At 39.2% G+C, this 25356-nt stretch overlaps 1 protein-coding gene across 4 annotated transcripts in view; it reads left to right on the top strand.

The window, feature by feature from the left end:
- The first annotated feature begins 246 nt into the window (after window positions 1–246).
- Window positions 247–25356, top strand: part of gdpd4a (glycerophosphodiester phosphodiesterase domain containing 4a) — a 30796-nt gene continuing 5686 nt past the window's right edge. The window contains exons 1-12 of one of the 4 annotated variants that reach the window (XM_053500628.1): window positions 247–368; window positions 9485–9787; window positions 10419–10522; window positions 11978–12071; window positions 12170–12229; window positions 12338–12436; window positions 12533–12626; window positions 19516–19661; window positions 19794–19876; window positions 21289–21439; window positions 22990–23214; window positions 23604–23761. In XM_053500628.1, the coding sequence (XP_053356603.1) occupies window positions 9605–9787; window positions 10419–10522; window positions 11978–12071; window positions 12170–12229; window positions 12338–12436; window positions 12533–12626; window positions 19516–19661; window positions 19794–19876; window positions 21289–21439; window positions 22990–23214; window positions 23604–23761 (1397 nt within the window). In that variant the 5' untranslated portion in view covers window positions 247–368; window positions 9485–9604. Of the gene's footprint in view, window positions 369–5688; window positions 5844–7927; window positions 8023–9484; window positions 9788–10418; window positions 10523–11977; window positions 12072–12169; window positions 12230–12337; window positions 12437–12532; window positions 12627–19515; window positions 19662–19793; window positions 19877–21288; window positions 21440–22989; window positions 23215–23603; window positions 23762–25356 lie in introns of those variants that run through there. The other 3 variants (XM_053500626.1, XM_053500630.1, XM_053500629.1) reach the window with 3 other exon arrangements.

Here is a 25356-nt window from a genome sequence, read left to right on the forward strand (position 1 = left end):
AATGTGATGCAGTAGGTGGGCTGGTGACTGTGTGTGTGTGTGTGTGTGTGTGTGTGTGTGTGTGTGTGCCCCCTGCAATCATGTATAGGCTAAATGTGGTCTTATGCAAATGTATCCAGGTAAAATGACAGAAAACAGAGCACTGCGTGGGTCCTTGATAGAGGAAACGCTGTGATGTGCACCTCGTGACGTTCTTTTAGAACACCCCCCCACTCTCTCTCTCTCTCTCTCTCTCTCTCTCTCTTTCACACACACACACATCTCTGGCGTCTGTGTGTGAATTAGGATCTCCTGCGCAAAACGAGCTGCCAGTGCCAGCTATGCAAACACCTTCAAGCCACTGAGGGAAGGAGCTTCTCATCAGGACCGTGAGTCTTTCTCAAATGCCAAGTTATTTTATTCACTGACTAAGGACCTCATATTCTTCATCTCAGTGTATAAAACAATGCATGATGTGTGCATGTCTTCTAACATTAGGAATCCAAGTGCATTGGAGGAAATGTGACAAGGCAGATGTTTTAAATCATAGAGAGAGAGACAGGGAGAGAGAGGCTGTTTTTTTTTTTCCATGTAATTACTGTTTAAGGTTGCAGCAGGGATAGAAACAGCTGCACCAGTATGATCTGTAGGGGAAAAGTATTGAGGCAATGTTCAGCGTGATGTGCACAGATGGGATATTTATGTGTGATTTTTATTTTTTAACACACGCACACACACACACACAATCCTCTTGTTCTTCTCCTTTTTTAATTTCTTATAGCTGTGCTTGCATTTTAATGCTTTTAATTAAAAGCTTGCGTAATCATAATAATGTACAACGTTCACCTTCAGACACTGTTATGAGTACTGAATGTACATTGAAAGTACTGCAAGTGCTATAAGTGCATATATATATGTTGTAATGGGGACAGGGTGTTCCCATAGGAATATCTAACATTTTTGACCTTGTGGGACATTTGTTGGGTCCCCGAAAGAAAGAAAGCATTTCTCTTTTTTTTTCTTAGTTTATTTATTTAAAATGATTTCTTTTCCTATATATAACAAGCACAAGTGCCAGAGTCTTTACTTTTTGTTACCAAGGTTAGGGATAGGTTTAGGTGTAGCATTATAGCTGCGTTAAGAATTATGTCAATGGTAGGTCCTCGCAAGGTGAGACAAACGGACGTGTGTGTGTGTGAGTGTGTGAGTGAGTGAGTGAGAGAAAGAGACAGAACTATAAAGTAGCAGTAGTTTTGAGTCTGTACAATCTGTCCATAAATAACACTTCGCAGGATGCTGTTCCAGTGACCAGATGGTTGTGAGATCTAATCCCACTGACTGTCCTCACCTCAGCGTTGTGCTTGTTTGCATTCTGAATTCTTGTAGGTCCCTTTGGAATAAATAAATGAATAATTCAGTAAATAAAAGGACACTATGTAATGTTCTGTGTGGCTGAACAACTGTGTCCCCAGAGTGCCAATGCATTGTAATGAAGGTGGCTGATTAATAATAATTAGATTTTTGCATCACTTTGCATTTTAATTGTGTTCTTGGTGTGTTTGTTTTTTAATCAAATACAGAAGAAGAACTAATTATATATAAAATTACTATAAAAAACTTTAATTTTTTAAAACTTTGCTTTATACAGTATTATTCTCTTTGTTAGTTTAATTAGACTTTCTGACTTTTAGCTTTCTGACATTATTATGATCAGGAGTACCGGAGCTTAGATTTGACTATTATATTTGTTCCTATTATTTACTGTTATTTCCTTATTTGGGAAGCATACCTAAATTTTAATACCTAAATTTGGCACAAACAACAAACAATGAGAGAAAGAGGGAAATGTGGCCTACATAGGCAGCCTCTTGGGTAGTGACTATAATGTGGATACTAAAGAATACTGTGTGTGCAGCTTTCATAGTATGTCGTGTAATTTGTTGTTGACAAATGGCTACAAAGTACAACTGAAAATATGAGTTATGTTGATGCTCTCTGACTTTTGATTATTAATTACTTTCCAGTAGCAATTATGTGTGTGTAGCAGGTTATTATAACTTTGTGAGGACTAAGTGTCCACACTCATGTCCATTTTTAGTACATATATCTGGCCCTCACTGTGTTTGTGCGTGTATATATATATATACTGTATAACTGTATAACTGTATATATAGTTACAGAGGTTGTAGATGTACAGTAGATTATTAGTGTATTACAGGGATATGGGAACATGTGGACATCCTCATGTAGACATTTGTCTGGTCTGTGTGATTTTGTGTGTGTGTGTGCGTGTGTGTGTGCGTGTGTGTGTGTGTGTGTGTGTGTGTTCGTGTGTGTGTGCATGTGTGTGTGCGTGTGTGTGCGTATGTGCGTGTGTGCAGTACGGGAACACGTAGTTGTAGGTTATTATGACTTTGGGAGGATTAAGTGCTCCCACTACTCCAGAGATTTAACCTTTTGAATTTTAACCTTTTGAGTATATTTGTCTGGTCCCCATTCTGTATCTGTACAGTTTCAGAGTGTGTAGATGTAGGTTATTACTGTACTGAGTCTCTTGAAAGGTGCTATATAAAATAAACTTATTATCATTAATATTATTATTATTATTATTATTATTATTAATATAAGACTATCTGTAAGTTTTGACCTAATGGGGACATTTGCCTGGTTTCTGTACGTGTGTGTGTGTGTGTGTGTGTGTGTGTGTGTGTGTGTGTGTGTGTGTGTGTGTAATTATAACTTTGTGAGGACCGAGTGTCCCCACTACTAAAGGGATTTCTGTCCTTGTGGGGACATTTGGCTTGCCCATACAGTACACGTTTTGTTTATATACTTTATTAATGATGATGTTTTAGAATGCTGTGGAACATCAGTGAAGCTCCTTTTAGCACTAGACAGTTTTCAGAGAGATGTGGGAAAGTGCGTTGTCAGACAGCAGAACATGAAAAAGACTTATGTTTAAGGGAGTAAGTCTTTCAATGGCCTGCGTGGGACGAAAGGTTTTAAACATTTACGTTTATTGATCTAATCGATGCTTTTATCCAAAGTGGGTTACAGAATTCACTTGAATTGTAGAAGAGTTAAACGAGCTGTCAAAGCTAGAAGTGCTGCAAAAACAGAAAACAAGTGCACATAAGACACACAGTGGTCACCTGCTTTTTAATAATTTGTACGTACACTTAGTTAGTTAGAATCTACTTTAAACAGTTGTTGTGTAGCCTGCAAAGCTGTCAGACAAAAGAATTAAAAGTGATTCCAGAGTTGGTCCTCATGTCCCTTGTAGTTGGCTATGGCTTTTTTTTCGAGTTTGAAGCACTAGCTGATGTGCAAATATAATATATAATTCCCAGATAACTCGACAGTAATACACTGGCCAGTGTATTAGACTGACTGTAGCTCATCCATTTTAAGGCACAATATATAAATATAATGTCATGACATTTTTAGGACATTACAGCATCCGTTATGAAAGAAAGATATCACAAAACCACCCAGTTGACCAGAAATGCAGCTTGTGCCTGATACACCTATACCTATGCTGCACACACTACTGTGTCAGTGTCACTTACTGTATATTTGGGAAGTGCATTTACTGTATGTGGCGCCTGATAAAATGACCAATGATTGTAACTGGGTCAGGGTGCCTGCTACTGGAGCATCTGTGCTACCACCACCACTAAACGTCTCTGAGGTAGACAGATTAATCAACATCCATACTCAACAAAGCTAAGCTAACAGTTCACATCTATCGATACACTGTAAAGACATCCCCTATCCTGTGTCTGTGGTGTCCTGTGTTTTTGTGGTACTGTTTGCACTTATTACACTCTGTTACATATTTGCACCTTATTAAGTATATTTTATGTGCATTGACAATATGCCCATTGTCCTGAGGAAATTACATTTTATTCCAATGCATGGTCAATTCTCTGTTGCTCCTCAGGCTGCTCCAGTGTTACAGCATACTGTACATTATTACCCCATAATATGATGTAAAAGGTGATGATGATACAGACCACTGCAAAATAATTAGTTTCTTATGGTTTTTTTTCTTTCTTACAGGTGCATGTATTGGTGAGATGAACAGTTTCGTTTCATTTTTTGTGAACTGCTGGCAATATTTCCAATAAACTTAAAATATAACTTATATAAAATATATAATGAAATCACATCACATCACAGCACATCAAAATAACCGATGATCATGCAGTATTTAAAGAGCTTTAATAACTCAAATGAAACAAAATGCAAATCTTTTGTAAACAAATTCTTTGGCTAAATAACATGCTGTTGGGTAACTTCAAACCGCTCTTTTTGCAAAAAAGCAAACAGCCACCTTAGTATGTATGTCTGTCCAGCTAGATTTTGTCACAGTATTACACAAAACTACCTGGAAAGAATTTCCTGAAACGTTTGCAGTACTTATAGTAGATATCTGCCTAAAGTTTAACCTGCACCAGAAGGGAAATCGAAATGCTAAGTAAAAGTGATAATCAAGTATAGTAATAATCTACTATAAAACAAACTACTAATGAGCTACTTACTCAATGTAAACAAACACCTGCACCAATAGATATTAATTAGAAGAGCTAAACTCAATATTTTTTTTTACTTGTATTAATTATTTCCATCGATAAAAAACAGTGCTGAGGTTGTGTAAGTGAATTTCAACAACTGGTTCTTTAGAGAAATCGATCTAAGGTTGGGTGGGGATGTACTGCTATAGAGTTGATAGAGTTTCTGTTTGTGCAGGAACTCCATTACCATAGCATACAAAGTAAACACAGCCATGGAGAGGAAAAGGCCAAAGCTGTTTTTTTCCCTAAAAGCAATTTAGGAAAAAAAGAAAAGAAGATGAGGAGAAACGGGCAAAAGATAAAGGTATGCAACAATGTTCTCTTTGTATGATGAAGGTATTCATGTCATTATGTTAATTAGTGGTATAACGTTAACTCTTACGTTTGTTAGCCTTCTTGCTTATGATGCTTGCTTTGCTTACCTTGCTAAAAAAATAACACAATAAAAGCCTAATATACAAACCATTACAGAAATTCTAATGGTTTCTATTAAATGCCATTATGAACCATTAACTTTTTCCAGTAAACTATTACAAAATTCCTCATTGTACGGGCACTTTTCCAATAGGATTTACCATCCCACCCACCAATAGAATCCATCATATACCAGCAGACTTTGTTATACTTACCATTAAAACCAATACAATTCCCATTATAGCCATTAAATCCATTACATTTTCTATAATTTTTGGGCAGGGTTCTATTTATTTATTTTTTTATTTTTTAGCAGTGTATACAACATGAGATCTAACTAAATTTAACCACAAAATTATGCTTTGCAACAAAACTGTTATTTATTTAAAAGTTATTTATTTCTATTGTTTATGTTAATGTTGGCTATAGCCAATATATTTACAATATATTTACAGTATACTGTAAATAGAAAGAGTAATTTACATATGTGTAGAGTTTAAAAGACATTTTCCAATAAACAATTAAATTTTCTTTAGTGTGATTTATTCTATATTTTTTCTATATTTCATTTGTTTATTTCATTGGGTTTTTTAAGGGGGGGGGGGGGGTTGTTGACTTGGGGCACCAGGAGGGCGTCTCGCCCGAGGAGCAATTGAGTGTACAACCGCCACTGTTAGTGATTAGTGAAGACAGGTGGAGACGGACAGTGTTGTGGTAACGAGATGCAGCGGACAGCGCATGCGCGGAGCTCTGTACCCGTTACGCACCACAGGCGAGCAGCAGAACCGCTCTCGCGCTCGAAGGGGAGCCTCATTGCTGACCTGCCGGTTATTTCCGGCTTTCTGAGCATCCAGGACAAGCGGCACGCGCGAGGTAGATTTTATAAGTGGAACCATATCGGCTCTAATCGAGTTTCTGTGTGTGTGTGTGTGTGCTGATGGGCTTGGTTTACTGTAGGTCCAATCTGTCGTAGATGTTGTTGGCAGTAGATTATAGTTCACTAAAGTAGCTAAGTAGTTTATATTCTCTGTCTGTATAAATCGTTAGACATTTTTAAAGAAACTTTTTAAATGATGTAATGATGGTTGATGAACTGAAAGAGTCTGAAGGGCTCACGTGCACCATGATTCTGGCAATGCTAATCTGTTGCAGTGCTGTGTATGGTTGTGTGCGCGCGCAGTTACAGTACAGTGTGTGTGTGTACTGTAGTTATTAACACTATTATTAGGGTATTTGTGAGTTTTGACCTTATGTGGGCATTTTAACTGGTCCTCGAGCTTGTGTTTGTTTGTGTGTGTGTATGTGTTTAGTTGTGCGTGTGTGAGAGTTCAGTTACAGAGTGTGTAGTTGTAGACTATTATGACTTTGTGAGGGATGTGTGTGTGTATTTGTGTCTGTGTGCCTGTGTGTGTGCGCGCGCCATTGCAGTGTGTGTAGTTGTGGGTTATTACATATTGCCTGGGCTTGAGATTGCATGTGTTGTGTGTGCAGTTATAGTGTGTGTAGTGTGTGACCCAGTATCCCCACTATTATAGGGGTATTTGTTAGTTTTGACATTATGGGGGAATTTGTCTGGTGCCCATGCTTGTGTGTGTGTGTGTGCATGCAATTACAGTGTGTGCAGTTACAGTGTGTGTAGTTGTAGGTTATTACTACTTTGTAAGGGCCCAGTGTCCCCACTTATATAGGGGTATTTGTGAGTGTTGATCTTATGGATGCATTTGGCTGGACCCCGTGCTTGTGTGTCTCTGTGTGTGTGTGTCTGTGTGTGCAGTTACAGTGTGTGTAGTTACAGTTTATTACTACTTTGTAAGGACCCAGTGTCCCCACTTATATAGGGGTATTTGTGAGTGTTGATCTTATGGATGCATTTGGCTGGACCCCGTGCTTGTGTGTCTCTGTGTGTGTGTGTGTGTCTGTGTGTGCAGTTACAGTGTGTGTAGTTACAGTTTATTACTACTTTGTAAGGACCCAGTGTCCCCACTTATATAGGGGTATTTTGAGCTGTAGACTGAGTGTATTATACAGATATCTGTGGGTTTTGAACTTATGGGGACATTTGGCTGGTCCTTATGCTTTGCGTGTGTGTTGAGGAATAGAAATATATTGGTCATGAAAATAATCAAACTACAGTGACCACTTTACAGGGATTGATTGTGTTTGTTCCTGTGTACCCGGAACCCACTTATTGTCTTTGTTTGTCACAAACACAACAGATTAAATCTTAAAAAGGTTTAGTAGAGAAATTCTCCTAAGTTTTTGTTACTTAATGTATGAACGACTTGCTTTGTCTGAAGCTGTGCAGTATCTCTGTGCATGTCCCATCAATCCATACACATTAATATTAAATTATCTATCATTCGATAGATTTATTTGAATTAGGAGCCTTTCCTGTACTCCCATCTTTGTATTGTTACATACAAAATAGCTAATCCAGCTGTACATGAAATATGGGAAAGTGAATGAATATTTTAGGTGTTTATTATAGCTGGTTCTCTAATGCACTGTTCTGCATTATAACATTGTCATGATCAGGCGTGTATCAGGTGTGTAAGGTCAGTGCATGCTGCCGAAATGACCTTTGATCTCTCTATGATGGCTTTTATTACAGAATAAGAGAGAACACTTCCTGCTAGTGTCCTTGTTGGTGTTGACATTATAGCGTGCAAGAGCAGAAAAAAAAATACTCTTTACATTTTTTTAAGCTTCTAAATGATATTTACCCTTTATTACAGTTAATAATACTGTCATGATACAGTAAATACATGGACTGTACATACATAATACTACAATTATTGTGCTGAATATTAGAACATGTTTTATCTAAAGCCCAAGTGCCTTCTTGTGTTTCAGTGCTGCTTTATACAGGACAAGGCCCAGAGTGTGTTTTTGCTTTCACAGTTGATGGCTTTACCTGTCGCTCAGTCATATTAGCTGTTTAGGGGATTTGTCTGACCTCTGGACCTCAACAAGGATTGAGATTGTTTGCTCTGCAGATGGCCAGAAGCAAAGACGCTTGACTTCACTTTTACCTGACGTAATGTTCCATTAGGTAATAGAGAGATACTGTAGGGCTGCATGGTTTGAATGAAAAATCACATTGCGACTATTTTGACACATTTCGTAATTGTGATTTAAACTGCGACATGTAATTATTAAATGCATCAGTTTATATTTAAACATATTTATCTAGGGATACACCAAATAATGGCACAAACGATCTTATTAAGAGGATGTTATTTATTTATATAATATTTATTTATCACCTGAAACGCATAAAAAAATTCTTTTGAATAGCCATTTGAAAAAAAAAATAAAAAATGACACAGGTCCATATTGAAATTTAGATTTTTGTGTGATTGATTGTGCAGCGGCGGCACGGTGGTGTAGTGGTTAGCACTCTCGCCTTGCACCTCTAGGGTCCGGGTTTAATTCCCGGCCAGGCTCGATTCCCGTCTTTGTGTGCATGGTGTTTGCATGTTCTCCCTGTGCTTGGTGGGTTTCCTCCCACAGTCCAAAGACATGTAGGTTAGGTTGATTGGTGCTCTCAAACTGTCCGTAGATTTGAATTTTGTATCAGCAGAAAAGTTCCTTAAAACATATTTTTGAATAAAGGATTTTTATTGTCCTTAGTGTTAGTTAGCATGTGCCGGAATCGAATTGAATCACAATGCTCATAGATCAAATCAGATTTTACCTGAAATCAATCTATGATTCAGAGCTCTAATGTTCTAATGCTCCAGCTTGTTGAGATTCAAGTGTCATTACTGGCAGGGTTTTTTTTTTTTTTTTTTTTTGAGGTATAAATGTACCAAATTTGACATCCATTCTGTCAAATATCAACCTCAGTACTGATTCCAGCTGCACAAGCAAATGCAACTGTAAAGTTATTGCGTCTTGCATAGTAATATTTAATACCTTTCAGATGCTATTGTATCTGCAGTAGGAAACCACATGGGAATCGTTTACCATCTCATAAAGATGACATGAATATGAATTATAGATTTATTGTGTAATTTCTACTTTAGTGCTGAACTACCAAGTACCTGCCAACGATAAGCTCTGTTTGTTTGTGAGATGATGCGGATGATCAGAGAGCGATAATTAAGCAGCTCTCTCTCTCTGTTGGTGCTTATGAGTCATGAGTTTATGGTCATTTCGCCAGAGATTCGATTATACATGGTTGATATTTTGCGATTTGATATATATTTTTCTCATCTAAATGAATAGTGGATCCAAAGCTGATCTTTTTCAGTTGGTGATGAAGGGTGATGATATACTGTACACTGCTCGAAGAAATGAATGAAGTACTTAGTTCCGCTATGAGTTGAACTACCTTCATGTATCTATGTACTTAACTCTCACCAGTTCCCTGTTTCTTTCTCTCGTCTCACTATCTGATTCTTTCTGTCGCATCACTGACTTTTATCACAGCTCTGGACCTCAATGTTCTCTAACCCACTATATCTACCTCTCTAACTGCAGATCTCACTGTTTCTTTCTCTTTCTCTTAGGTCTTCTGCATGATGGACTGACCACTGGTCCGCTGGCCGCGTAGATCGCCTTAACCACTGCGGCGTGTGGTGCGACTGAGTGAGTCTGTACTGTAAGTCACGTGTGCTCCATGGTGACCCATGGGCCGTTCTCCCATCAGCCTGTCCACACTGAAACTGGGGAGGTTAAAGGTCATCCGCAGGCAGCTGCTTCAGCGCTACGAGCACCAGCCCTTTGTCTCCTGCCTGGCTGGACTCTATGGCTGCCAGTGGAGGCGCTATCAGCGGGCCAGAGCCCAACCTGGCGAGTGCTGCTGTAGCAGGGTGAGGACTTCTTTCCCCTGCTATCTCTCTCCTTGCATAAAAACGGACTAGAAGTATAATCAGGAGACATCACGGCGAACATCCTGTCTTAACCCCAGACACTAACGTAGTGAAAATATTTGATAAAATAAACAGACTTATGTCAGGTTTACATAGCTGTGTTAAATTGCAACACACACTCATACACACAGTCTACTGTAGCTTTAGTAGAACCAGATGCTTTAGACTCTTTCCTTCTATCTGCTGATTGCATGAGCACCACATCGATCACCGCTCTCCGCTGACGCAGTCTGCATTTTATCAAAGCTTCTCTACCAAAGCAAACAGTTCTGTTCCACTTCAGGCCGAAAGCAGTCTTCTAAATGACATACAGTATTACATCTTGAGTCTTGTACATGATGAGAGGTGACGCGAGGAAAGAAGGAGTGAGATAGAGACAGAGATTGCAGGATTGTTACAGCCAGCACTCATTCTGGATGAGTCACACTATAAATTACTCCACTGTAGAGTCCCAGAAGGACACTTCTCCTGTCTGAAAATCTCCTGTCTCATTGCTATACATTAAAGGATTGTGCTGTCTTTAGTGAAAGCTGTTTGTCTGTGTGTTATTCCCTGATTGTTTTTTCTTTAGTTGGAGTGTGCTAGTTTTGTCCTCCTCATCATCACGTTTTTCCTGACGCTGGTGTTCCTGTATTTCTGGAGCGAGGCTCAGAATGACTACGATGACTTTGACTGGTAAGGAGTCTCCAGTGTCAAAACTTCAGTGATAAAAAAAACAACAAAAAAAACGCCTGGTGAGGGTAATAACTGGAACTTAGAACTGCTATAACGTCAGTTATAACAGAAGCTACAGTCTCTTGTATAACGAAGGTCCACAGCATTAAAAACTACTGTGTGTAATGAATTAAATGTGTTTTATTCTTAACCGTTACCGTTAATCGGCAAACTGCTGTAGTAAAGCAGGACTGAAACACTTTGGGAAGACTCGGTTTTGCTCTGCATCAGGTTGCATCCCAGCACCCCGTTGTTGTCTCCTTCGTTATACCAGCACATCTTGTGTTCTCTGAGAGTATCACAAATATCATCAGTGCGATTATGTTCCATTCCAAACACACTGAGTATTTCCTGCTTCCTGACTTAAAGTGCTCTTGTTTGTCGAGCTCAGAAAAATGCAAGTAAAGAAACAGGGCTTAGTTTCCTGCCTACACTGTGAAAGCGTAAAAAGAAATAGCTTATAGTAGGCAGTAAAAGCTTTAGCTGACACAGGGTTCGACAAAAGTTATGGCCTGACGGCTCAGGGCCGGTATAAAAAAATGTATATCAGGACAGTTGTTTGGTCCCTTTAGGACCATGACTTTTTTTTTTTTGCCACCAATCTGGTCGTGCCCGTGCAGTGCCATACTATTGGTGCATATACACTCACACACGTATAGAGCCTAAAATACCTTCTTTTAAAATTATTTGGCCAACCAAAAAATGTTTGTGTTTACCCAGTAGTTGGTACTGTATTTAATACTTACTTTCAGGGATTAGTGGCACCGAGAGGCGGTGAAATAAACCCATCCAGTTTTAATCTGAGTGAGAAAGATTTAAAACTGCCAAAAAAAGCCAGTTAATGTTGGTTGTACGTTCTCTTCTCTCCACCAGGAATGGTATTCTATCACTTTTCTAATGATCGGACCGAACGTTTTTCTAAAAGTTCCCTTTCCAAGAATTTTTTTTAACAGAAAATGAATAGAAGCAATTTTCCTGCAACAACAGCTTGCTCATTTTTGGTCCGATCGGAAACGAAACATCAAACGGCTCCAAAATGTCTTTCATGCAGGAAAAATCATGTTAATAAAAAAAATAATGAACCCACAGTCTTGAACCTGTTCACTGAAAATGAATAAGATTCTAGAGTAAATCAGACCTCAGATTTTAATTCTCCCCACAAACCTTATATATCAGAACTTCAATTCGGGTCTCCTGGGTGCTGCAAAGAAACGTGGAGAAGATTGGTCAAAGGGATTGGGAGTTATGAAGCTTTGTTCGGAACCAGAACCAAAACCCAATTTCCCATAGGATAACATGTAGGGTAGACTCTGCTCACTGACTATTTTCAGTTTAAACTTTTTTAAATTTGCTCTTGTGATCACATTTTTCCCAGTCTGGTCTTCATAATTTTTTAATGATTTCCTCTGCCCTCAGGTTTAACTTTGGGAACATGGGCTTCTGGTTTCCCTGGTCAGTGGTGCTGTTGGTGGTGGCTGCCTCACTTTTCACCTACATCGCCCTTCTGCTGGTGAGACTATAGAACTGAAGTAAATATTAAATCTTCTGTGTGTGTGTGTGTGTGTGTTTTCCTGTGTGTTTAATTTAATGAACTTTACACACTGGCAGGTCTTAGCGGTGTGTCTACTCTCTGAAGGACAGAGACTTTATCTGCACTGGAGCCACAAAGTAAACACTTCCCCTTGACATGTGTTAAAATCTTAACGCAGTCTTAATGTTAAATCTCTAGTATTGAGACGTAGGACCTGTCTGAGTCTGTTGTATTATGTTGTGCAGATTGGTATTCTGGTGACCCTGATATTCTCCGTCAGTGCCACTGCTGTGCTCTCGGATCTTTGGAGCAAAGAATGGCAGACGCTCCTGTTGTCGTTTCAGGTTCCTCAGTCTTAACATGTCCTGGTTATAAATGATTTTTGAAATTTTTTGCATTCAGATTGAAATAGCAATTTCTTGTTTCATTTGAACTCGTAGGTCACAGCGCCTTTTCTGCATGTGGGTGGAGTCTTGCTTATGGCTTTTCTGTCCTGGCCAATAGCGCTACACTTCTTTCGAATGAATAAGAGAGGTGAGTGTCACTCATCTTACCATTTTTACATAATTGTACACTCATCTTGCTGATTCACAATAAGGCTTATCTAAAACTCTACAGTTTCTGTGTGTTTAGGGATTGGGTAATGGTTTGGAAGGTGTTTTTGTTACAGTAGTTGTTAATCTGGATCACTGGCGGCACGGTGGTGTAGTGGTTAGCACTGTCGCCTTGTACCTCCAGGGTCCGGGTTTGATTCCTGTCTGCATGGAGTTTGCATGTTCTCCCTGTGCTTAGTGGGTTTCCTCTGGGTACTCTGGTTTCCTCCCACAATCTAACGACATGCAGATTAGGTTAACTGGTGTTCCCAAATTGCCTGTAGTGTGTAATTGAGTGTGAGTATGTGTGTGTGCCCTGCGATGGATTGGCACCCTGTCCAGGGTGTACCCTGCCTCGTGCCCTAAGCCTCCTGGGATAGGCTCCAGGTCCCCCGCGACCCTGAATACAGGATAAAGCGGTATATACGATGAATGAGTGAGTAATCTGAATCAAAAGTTATATAATACTACTACTACTACTACTAATAATAATAATAAAACAGGGAAGCCCTCGTCACCAACAAGTCTCTTTTGGTACTAATATGTACACCAGAAATACCCCCTTAAACTACTTCAACCTGAATGGAAAGACTTGAAGATTATTAAAGAAGAACGATCACAGATATGTAACCTTGCTTTGACCGTGACCCAGCTTTGATTCATCTAGAATTCCATAAAAATTCTACAAACATTTGCTCTACAAGACACTCGTTCCTAACATTTCCTGTTAGCTGAGACTTGTTGAATGGATGGACAGTGGAACATCACTCAGTGGTGGTGCCATGATAATAATAATAATAATAATAATAATGCTTAGATGCTTTTTTAGTTATTTAAGAAGGGGTGTACAGTAGGTGCGTAAAAGGCTTGACCAAATTTGTCATCTTGCTATCACAATTTGGCCCAAGTCACTCAAATCCTAATGCTTGCCCATTTTTTCTTTTTCCAACACATCAACTTCAGGAAAACGGTTTACTTGCTGCCTAATATATCCCACCTATTTCCAATGGCCATTGTATTGTGATATTGTTACTGTATGGCTACTGTGACAAGATTCGAATTGTCATGGGAGATGTGATGGGTCAGGGCAACTCCAAAGTTAGTGATGCGTGTCGGACTGAAGATCTAATAGAATGTTGGTGATAGAAAGGTGTCAGAACACACAGGCGACTGCTGGTTTGTTGCTCATAAAGTTATGGATAATATATATATATATAAACTGTACAGTACACTGTAATGTCTTAGGGAGTTAATTAATAATCTGACCTGACATAATACTGTATCAAGGCCTTTTCTCTATTGTTACATGATCCCGTTAATATTTTATACCTCCATACAATATTTGAATAAAATCCGTTTATTGCCAGTGTGTCAGTTTTCCCTGCCAGTTTTTCCTGTCTGTTTTATTATGTAGCTCTAGAGTGCAGCGCGGTGTGACGCATTAGCTGTCCTTCACAGGCAGAACTTTGCTTTTGTGCCTTTCTCACTTTTCCCTCTCCTCTTTTGTATTCCTCTCACTCTTTCTCTCATCCCTCTGTCTCTGGTTGTCATGGGCACTGTGAGGCTGAGTCATGTCTGGGGCTCTCATCGGGGCCTTGATGAGGGGATGATTTACGATTAAGAGAAAAAAAGCAAGAGTGACTAGCGCGAGGGTCACTGCTCGCCTTGCACTCTTTTGCACCGGCCGTGTCAGACGCTCGTCCCCGGACACATCGGCTCCATTGTTCATACCACACACTGACATCTTTCTCTCCCTCCTTCTCTGCCTCGCCCTTACGCTTTCTCCATATTATTCTGCCGCAACGCGAAAACGTCCTCAGCTCCCCCTGACAAAGAAATCAAGTCAGCGTTAAGTTAAAAGATGCACTTCTCTCGCGGAAAGATATGTCTCATTTAACATGATACTTTACAGCCAGTCATTCCGGACTCATGCAGTAAAATACCCAATACTACCTCAGTTTAAAGCCTTTTATGTGGTTTAAATGATTGGTAGTGTAGCAGCCCTTGATGAAGTTCACTCTCTTAGCTTTATACGGAGCTCGGTTGTTCTTATACAGCGGAGAAATAAACACACGTCTTGTTTTTTATTGTATAACGACCACATTTGTTCCAACCCTAAGACTTATAAAGGGATTATATTGCAGCATTAGGATTACACTGACTTGGGCAATGAGCCACTTCTTATATTTAGGAGCATTTTTCTCTGCCTGATGTAATATGCCTCAAGTGGAGACCTCTGTAGAAATATGTATTGAAGTAAAGAAGTATTGTTTTCTGTTATTACTCGGATGATGTTTAAATCTCATAGCTTATTGCTTGTTAGATTCATTATCCATCTTGATGCCTTTAAGTTGCAGTAGGTGAATAAGATAAAAATGCTTACTTTATGTTGGTTTATAAAGTGCTTGAATTAACGTGTAAAGTGGTTACGCAGTTTAGGATAATAAAGCTTACTTAAAGCACAAACACCATTTTACAGTCCAGTAATTTGCGTGATAAGATGCACCTATTAAAATTACAACACTAAGAGATGCATGACATCAGATACACGCGTTCTGTGCAGGAAGTTGTTGAGCCCATCATAATCTCCAATCGTTATTCTAATCACTGTTAGAAACTTGAATTTACAGTAGACGTTGTGCGAATGAATCTTAATCAGCATAAATGCTTCAAATGAAGTTCATTTGTGTGGTGCAGTGGTAAAGTGCCTGCCCTATCATTTGGAGATTGCTGGTTCGATCCCCGAGTAATGCTGTAGCCTCTCGCTGCCAAGGGTGGGCTGCCACATAGTGCTCTCACGTTAATTTAGAATAGTCTTTGTTGTCATTGCGACAAATTAATAAAAAATTTATTGCAGATGATTAATTACATAAATAGCATGAATTGCAGATGTTGCATAAATAATTGATCTTTATAGCACACTATTTACACTTTTTTATAGCAGCATTCAGTGCACTTATTGCAAAAGGGTAACAACCGTTTTAAAATCTACTGGTTCTTATTTTTAGTGTTCTATACCGCCTGCCCGACGGCAGTAGATCAAACAGTTGATGTCCCGGGTGTGAATAGTCCTTTACAATTTTATCGGCCGGTTTGAGGCAGCGGGAACTGTGTAAGTTTTCCAAGTTGCTGAGAGGGGAGCCGACGATCTTCTGGGCAGTTGTGATGATCCTCTGCTGTGCCGTTCTCTGGTCACCTCTAATTGCTCACGCAAGCGAGGGTAGCGCTGGATAGCGCTGTCCTCCGAGTGTGTTACGCTGCCCCCAACGGTGTGTGAGCGAGCAGTTCAAAAAAGATGGAGTCGATGACTTCACGCGGTTCCACGCGCACTAAGAAAACACGTGATAGTCTGCGCCCCTCCTGACTGATTGGTCTCAATGTGAAGCCCCTAGTGGCGGGGAGAAATTGGACACGACTAAATTAGGGAGAAAATCAGGGAAAAACATCCTAGAAAAATAAAATAAAAATCTTTTGAATACCATGTTGTCACGACATTAAACATCATCACAACATTGTTAGAACTAAATTACAACAGTCGTCCAACATTTGGGTTCCTGCTGGGTTAAATTTCCTAATGGTGGTATTATCTAAATCCTGCCCCCAGACCGTAATTTTCTTTTATGGCTTTGATTTCTTCCTAATGCACCATAAAGTCATGGCTGATTACAATTTAATGGGACTAAGAAAGCTTTGCTGTCAGTCCAGCTGTGTGCGTCTGAGAACCAACAGGTCTTTGTACCGCTTTGCATATTTGCAGAACTTTGTTTCTCCTGAGCGGCAGCTTGAGTTGAATATTAATATAATTATTATTATTATTATTATTATTATTAATAATGAATATTATTAATCTCCCGAGACTTACACTCTACCGTTGTGTACGTTGCATTTTATTCGCAGTGTTTCTTTTTATTAGCACCTGATTGAATATCTTTAAACCAGAAGTACTGTAGTTCTGGCCAGCCGTTCTCAGATAAGGATCGACACAAGGATATGAAGACAACATTGCTTTACAAAGTCAACAGTGCTTTAAAAATGCAGATTTTTATTTAATCTTTTTTACAACAGCTGCCATGACAGTCGATCAGGCTGTAACCTAGCTGATGCGTTTTATATTGTATGTACTGTTATGCTGTTCTGGTACATTATAATGCATTTACAGCTTATTCACACAGCCAATGGTTTACATCATCTAAAACTAACATGATGATAATAATAAAAAACAAAGTAACATAGTGAAGCTTTCTTTAGCAATTATGAAAGGAGTCTCGAGTGACTTTGTAAGAGTTTGTGGCAGTAAGCCTCACACCATGGGTGTTTCTGCGGGCTCTGTGGGTTCTCTGTAACACGACAAGCTCAGGGTTAGGGTTTTTGTCTTATTAATCTTAAGAGACAGCACCACATCACAGCAGCTCAACATGCATTAGATTTTCATCTAACAGCACACCATATAATGCTTTTCCTCTCACTTTAAAAAAAAGCTTTTATAAAGACAACAATGGAAATTCCTTATCAACAAAGATCCAGATAAAGTAATTACCTTGACTGAATGATGACAATGTTTAGATTGTTATTATTAGTAATTCATTTGAGGATAAATTAGACTGTTTTTTTTGGCCAAAGTAACTAAGCTACACTAACTCCTGAAGAAATGAGTCATTGAATTAAAAATAAATTTATACTTAAGCCATGTGTTCCACTGTCTAATCTACAGAGAGTAGAGTGGTGACATCATGTATTTTTTTCTAGTGCGTCTATTTGTTTTACTCCACACAAAATATGAGGGCCGTTCAGGTCAAACCAGGACTTTCGATTGCTAAAGAATAACACTGTTATGAGAGTAAAAACTATCTCTATTTCTCTAAATAATCCCTTGGTACTCTAATGCATTTATGCAAGTGTTCCACTAGTGCGCTCCACTAGTGCAGTGGGCTCAGCCAGAATCATCATTCAGAGATATACAGCCTTTTTTAAAATGTTTGCATCATGCAGATGTTTTACTGCAGCCAAGCGTCTTAATTGATATGAAACATCCCCACATGAGTTGCTTCCTGTCCTGAAAAGGTGATAAAACTTATTAGAGATGGAGGAAATAAATTAAGTGCGCCAATAAATGTGTTGCTGCATTAAACCCAAAATCGATTTTTCAATGATTTATTACATTTATAATAGTGATGCACCGGTTGATCGACCAGTTACTGAAATTAACTGGTTTTCAGCTAGATCAGCCAGGACCATCAGCCTTGGACATATTCTCTGGGCTTCTCTGAATTTTGGATTTATGGAACTGAAACGCATTTTAATGCTGTTACATACTGTACGAAATCTTCATAATCATAGTTTCTAAATCTGCGATGGAATTGTTCTAGAAACTCATTCATTACACACACTTACACCAGTCTCAAAACACCATGTGCACTAATTAGTCTCAAAACACATGTTTATACGTTGGAGACATTTGAGGTGGTAAAACATCACAGTTTTTTACTACAGGCAGTTCACTCGAAACTGTTCCCATATATATATATATATACACACACAAGTCTTGTATTTGAAGATAGTTTGCATTGTTTAAATGTTTCCCTAGTTTTTAAGTGAAAAACTAGTGTTATAAGGTATAAACTACATTTAATTACTCATGTTCAGTTGAGTTGTACACCTTTGAGTTATGAACTTTTTAAAGTTCATGGTCTTAAAATTGGAAAAGATGTGCTAAATAAATGTTCCAGTATAGTTAATTAGTCGTAGATCTCTATGTAATTAACTAATTAATCTTATGCGAGCAAGTTGTATGTCCCGCACACAGTGGAATTATATGTTTTCTCTGTGACCACTCCTGGGGACCGTTCTATTTAGACCAGAGGGGGTAAATGAACAAAAATAGGATTATACTGTTTGTGAACGCACTCATCTGTAGCTAGGCTCCTGTTTGATGAGCTGCCTTGGGCTTATTAAAGATAACTGACATAAAAGCAGATGATTGGACAAACTGAATCTGAAGATCTGCTACAGAAGGTGAGCTAGTAGTTTTTTTTTTTTAATATATATAAAAACGATCAGAACTACTATAGGAGATTTTCAATTCCAAATGCTTTTTTTGTTTGTTGATGGGATACTTTCCTCGTCTACATCAGATCTGAAACTCAATGTTAGCGGGCCAACTAAAACAGTCTACAGAAGGAAGCAAACCAATCTTACATCATCACAGTCTTCATTGCATGATATTCCCAATAAACCTCTAGCACTGCTGAAGGAAGGACATGCACCGGAGCTCTTCATTGTTCTGACGCTGTGTGGGACACACGTCCCCTGGTTGTCTTCATAGTCTAACGACAGAAGATGTCCCATGTCATATTGTTTCCTTGGCCATGGAAATACCAGCCCAGGGGGCTTCAGTCTTACCTGGTGTGGTTGCATGGTTTCCGCTATACACAAAGCTAAGCACGCTTGATAGAGGATAAGATGGAAAAATTATACACAAGACACCAGGTCCCTTTCTGAAATACATTTACATTTAGGCATTTGGCAGATGCCCTTATCCAAAAGGACTTACATTTTTATCTCATTGCACATCTGAGCAGTTGAGGGTTAAGGGCCTTGCTCAAGGGCCCAACTGTGGCAACTTGGTGGTCATGGGGTTTGAACCTGGGACCTTCCGAACCGTAGTTTAATACCAGTACTAGACAAAATCCCTGCACTAGAAAGTGGTATTAAAAAACCCCAGTCTAAAGACAGCATTATGAGAAAACTGCTCATTTAAAAATACACAGGCATGGACTTTATTTGTTTTATGTTTTTCGAAATGATTCAACTGTCGAACATTTGTGTTGCAGTGAGGCAGGTGGCCATCCTCGGTTCATACCTGGCTGTTCTGTTCGCCTTGTACCTGGTTCCTCTGGGCATGTATTCCCCTTGCATTAAGGAAGAGGGCACACTGGGCCCAGCACCCATCCTTATTGGGCACAGAGGAGCTCCCATGGTAAAGGCTACCAATACACCGTCCACAGATTTTCTGTGGTGTTTTTTTGACTTTGCTAAGACACGTCACAGATCCTCTGATTTATTTATTTTTCCTCTCACTGATCATGAACGTCTTACTGTTTTCATTCAGCTCGCACCAGAGAACACACAGATGTCCTTCCGGAAAGCTGTGGAGGCTGGAGGAACGGGACTAGAGACTGATGTCACTATTAGGTGAGTTAGGTGTCTCTCCTACTTTCTCCATCTTTCTTTTTGTTTCTTTATCACTGTTATGGCGAGAACAGTCACACAACAGGATTTCAACTGCTGTCACTAATAAGAGGGCTCAGTTCCTTGGGACTGTTTTTTATCCTCTGTTCCCCACCAATTCCTGTTTCCTTTCATGTCTGTTTGTATGTCGTTCTTTCTGTTTGTCTTTCTCTCACCCCAGGGAAACTACTAAGCTGACACAGTAGTAATGTTTTCCTTTTGCACAGTTTCTCTTTATCTGATGTCACCATTATTAACATGAACACAATTCCCCTGTCCTGTCACTCCTGTTTTTTTTTTACATACTGTAGGGTCATGTAGGTTTGGACAACTTTTTTTCCTTGATAAATGAAATCATCATTTAAAACTGCATTTTGTATTTACTCAGGTTATCTTTGTGTAATATTCATTTTTTAATAATATCAATAATTCAAATGTGACAAATATGCAAAATTAAAACCAGGAAGGGACAAATACTTCCTCTGACTTTTACCTATTCAGTTTCTGGCTGGGGAAGGCAAACTTTTTGGCTTACATTTTATATATAGTGAAGCATCTATCCACTTATAGGTGAGACTAAATTCTTAAATCCAATCATAATGCAGAGGGTGGGATTAATCGGAAAAGATGGGAAGTCGAGTCTAAACCTAAACCTTGAAAAAATACTTCTTTTGTTATATTTCTTGCAGATTAAATACTTCACAGTGGGCGGAACCCATTCAAATATGAAATCTTTGATCGGAATAATGAAACATAGCTGATATCTGTCCTTTTATTTCTCTCTGTCCCTCCCACTCCTGCCTCTCACTCAGCACTGTCATTATTTCAATCTATAACTAAACAACCCGACCTACTGTTTTCACCTTCCCTTACATTTCATTTCATCTCCCACCCCATTAGAACACAACGTCCATCCATGCAATCCGTTCTCTGATCCCTGACACATCAAAGCCACCAGTCACAGCCTCGAATGAGCCGCCCATTCATCAGATCTTTCAGCAGGACACAGGGTCATACCAACTAGGTGGCCTCTATAAATAGAGATCAGACACAGGTAGATTCCTGGTGCCCTCTTAATCCTTCCATGAAGAGCGAACAAGCTTATTATCTGCCAGCTAATCCCGTTGCCAATCCCACGGTGCCTGAAGGAGCCCCTGAGGTGCTTCTGTTAGCATAGGAAGTAGGAAGTAGGTGGAGGGGTTGTTACTTAGCAGAGTCAAGGGTTCCTGTGTTGCATTTTCATAAAAAGTACTAATCAATTAGATTATTGATTCACAAATAAACTTAACAGTGAACATCATTAATAAGCCTATTTGGGATGTCAACACTGCAGTTTAAACAGGATCGCAGTTCACCCATGTGTTTTCTCCCGGCAGCTATGATGGTGTCCCTTTTCTCATGCACGACAGCACGCTGAGAAGGACAACCGATGTACGCAAGGTGTTTCCCAACCGAACAAACACTCCAGCAGCCATGTTCACCTGGCCCGAGCTAGAGATGCTCAATGCTGGAACCTGGTTCCTGCAGGTGAGATTGTGGAGATGCTTACTAATGACAACTCTTCTATGTCTGTTTCTCAGACAATCATAATAGCATTGTTAATATAGAAATGCTTTTAAACCCTATGTAGTACTTTACTTCTAATGTAAAGCCATTAGATATATTTATGCACAAATTCTCTTATACTGTAATCTATTGCTTTTTAGCATGTGCTACAATAATACATATAATTTGATGTCCATGTCCAATTTTCCCTTTTCTCAGCTTCAAATTGGCATGCTTTACTCTCATACTGTAGATAGGTCTCTGGTTATTCTGCTGGTTTATCTTTTTTATCAGCACATGAACAGAGTTCACAGGTGGAAATTAAGGGGGTAACACAAGAAGGGACATTTAAAGCTGGTAATTGTATAAATAATCAAGTTAACTTGGCATGACAGGGCAAAAAGAAAAAAAAAGTGTAGGTCAGATGTTCCAATATTTTTGATCTTTTGGAAAATTTTAAAAAGGCATTGAATATCTGGTGCAGCATGGTACCATTGTATGGATGTACCGTTAATTAAACATCATGGTGTGGTTGCAGTGCCCACTAAAGTGCCATAGTATTTACTCTAAAGACCTACGGCACCTACCATGTTAATGTCTGAAGGACCGAATAATACACATAATTCTGATGCAACACTGGAGGTGTCTCATAAGAACTTTTACCATGGTGTGTACTGTAGTGTCCATTACACTCTACTACTACATATTTTCATTGTATATTAATAATACTAATATACAATAGTAATAATACTATTGTATATTATTGTACATTACACTATGGTACACACTATAGTAAAATGTCTTATGGGACACCTCCAATGTTGTAACAAAAAGGCCTGTACTGAATCCTGTAGACAATGCGTGGACTGACCTGAAACATAATGATGCTTTAAACATATTAAACATATGGTATTAAGAAAATAAAGTAGATACCCTAGTTCAGTGGTCCCCAAAACCCCAGGCCAAGTACCAGTATCCGGCAGTAAATGATTTGGTACAGAGTCGCTCATGAAGAATTAAAAATATATATTTTTTATTTTGTTTCCATTTTATTGACTATCGGAGTTTGGATAGTGTTTTATTTTGGAAAATGACCAAATCATCTCCCTTTTACTTCCGTCTGTACCTCTTGAAAACGAAACTACAAAGCAGACTAGACATAGGGAATACACTTCGATAACATAAAATGAATTCTGAGAAATAAAAATTGAGTTTCTTTAGCTGGGATGCACAGCTCCAATATATTTGCACATACAGTAAGCCTCTCATGCTTATTGCATCCTGCATTAGATATGCTTCGGGGCTGTAAACCCTCAAGAGGGGAGACAATACTGATTACAAGAATTATGCTGGTGGTATCAGGGGGTTACTTGACATAACAGTATTGTAGGAAATACCGAGCAAGAGTCAATAACAGACAGTATATGACTCATTTGTGGAAGGTTTAACTGCAGTACAATTTTACATCTTGGAATTTAATTTAACGTAGCAAACAACGTCCATAATCATATTTATTTTTCCTGTAAATCCAGAGGGATCCGTTTGGTACAGCATTGTCTTTAGCCCCGGATGATCGAGCCCAGGTAGAGAACCAGACGGTGCCCACACTGAAAGAGTTTTTGGACTTAGCCGCACAGCACAGGAGTTTAGTGATCTTTGATCTCCGTCGGCCGCCTATGAGTCACCCATACCGGAATACGTGGATCACCCGAACCCTGGAGGTCATCCATAACGAATCCTTCATCAACTCCAGCCAGGTAATGAAGCCTTTCTGTTATACGGCTTGAAGTGCGCATTTAATTTAATCTTAAAATGAAGATAAGAATGTAAATGTAAAAAAGCAAAATGCACTAGTAATGTATGCGAGGTATAGAGAGAAACCTGACCACGTGATTCCTCTAGACAATCCACTTAAAGGTCACCTGAATGGAGAAAATGAAACGTAAATGATATAGATGTATTTGTAAGGAAGAATTAAACCTGTCGAATTCACATGTCAGATCTTCCTAAAGCAGAGATGATCCTTTTTTTTTTGACACTTGACATTTGTGTGTTATTTGGCCCCCTGGTTAATATCGAATTGTATTTATTGATCTTTCCTTCATCATTGTGTGTGTGTGTGTGTGTGTGTGTGTGTGTACTGTAGGTGCTGTGGCTTCCAGCAGATCAGAGGGACCTGGTGCAGGAGCTGGATCCGGATCTACAGCAGACATCCGGGAGCCGAGCGTCCATCGAGGAGCTTCAGGAGAACAACATCGTGAGGCTGAACCTGCACTACAGCTCAATGTCGCAGGAGCAGATCAGGTATAAACACATAATGATTTTAGTTTATTAGACTTCTAGGCTTGTTCTGGGTGTGTAATGTAAGCTAGATGATTTCAGTCTAGGCGGCACGGTGGTGCAGTGGTTCGCACTGTCGCCTTGCACCTCCAGGGTTCTATTCCAATATCTGTGTGCATGGAGTTTGCATGTCTGAATACAGGATTAAGCGGTATAGACGACGAGCGAGTCTACTCCGCTTTGATTGGCTTTTTTAATAACTAAACACCTCCAGGTCACTGTAATGATATATTGTCTGTGGCGAAGTGCACAGTGCTCATGGTATCACGTGGTATCAAAAGTTATTGTCAGAACATTTTTACGAGTATGAGTAACTGAGCTCGGCATCTTTAATGCTGCATTGCTAGTTATAACTAGGCACATCCGTTATTAAAAAACACTTAATATTTTATTTAAAGCCAATTAAATACAGAACACTACTGTTGATGTACATGCAACAGAATAAAGACGGAGCTCCATGTAAATTGGTTTGAACTGGAGCTGAAAGTGTGACAGACTATATAATAAGGCAGTAATTGATATGCAGTAGAGAGAGACTTGGAGAGAAATCAGGAACCTGAGAGAATGGCGTGATTGTGGCTTTTCGTGTATTACACGAATTCGCCTGTGACAGTCGAGAGCACTTGATCATGGAAATTGGATGCTGTACTGCCGTTCACACAGCGTAGAAACTATATTGGTGTTACAGACTGTTCCTATTTGGATGATGATTTTTATGACGAAAAGGGCTTTACAGAAATTCAAGCTCTATCAGTCTTCCTCGTAAATGTGCCTCCTGAATGCCGTGAGTAATGTTTTGGCATGGATGTTCATTTTGCTGTGTCTGTCTTTGAGAATATTATCAAAGACAAACAGCATTTGCATTGAACCACAGTTTCTTGTTCTTTGTCCATCTGTTCACATTTTTCTTAAGGTTGTTACCATAGAAACCCAAACATATAAGAAATAGCACATTAAATTAAACGTGAATTGTACTACAGCTTTCACTACAGTTGATTTTAGGGTTATTAATGACATCTTCTGACCAATAAAGATCATTCAGCATTCAATAGCACTGTGCTTACATGATTCAGCCAAAACATTATAAATACCCGCCTAATATTGAGTAGGTCCCCCTTTAACCACCCAAAAGGTGATGCTATGTGTGTTTTGACACTTTTTTATGGGAACCAGCATTAATCTTTTGGCCAATTTGAGCTATAGTAGCTCTTACTGTATATTGCATCAGACTACTTTGGCCACCCGTTGCTCCCCACATGCATCTGTGAGACTTGGCCATCCATGACAATGTTGCCGGTTCACCAGTTTTCTTTCCTTGACCCACTTTTGTTACTTAATGACGACCACATACTGGGAACATCCCAGTTCAGAAAAGTGCTGCGTTTTTTGGTGCAGTAGTCTAGACAGTACAGTTTGGAAGTGGGTCAGATATATAAGGCAGCAAGTGAACATTTTGGCAATGTTGATGTGTTGGAAAAGGAGGAAATAGTCAAGTGTTTGAATTAGTTTTTTTGAAGTGTTTCAATTTGATCATCATTAACAAGGGACAGATTGTGATT

The sequence above is a fragment of the Clarias gariepinus genome, chromosome 7 (genome assembly GCF_024256425.1).
Source record: "Clarias gariepinus isolate MV-2021 ecotype Netherlands chromosome 7, CGAR_prim_01v2, whole genome shotgun sequence".
Taxonomy (NCBI): Eukaryota; Metazoa; Chordata; class Actinopteri; order Siluriformes; family Clariidae; genus Clarias; species Clarias gariepinus.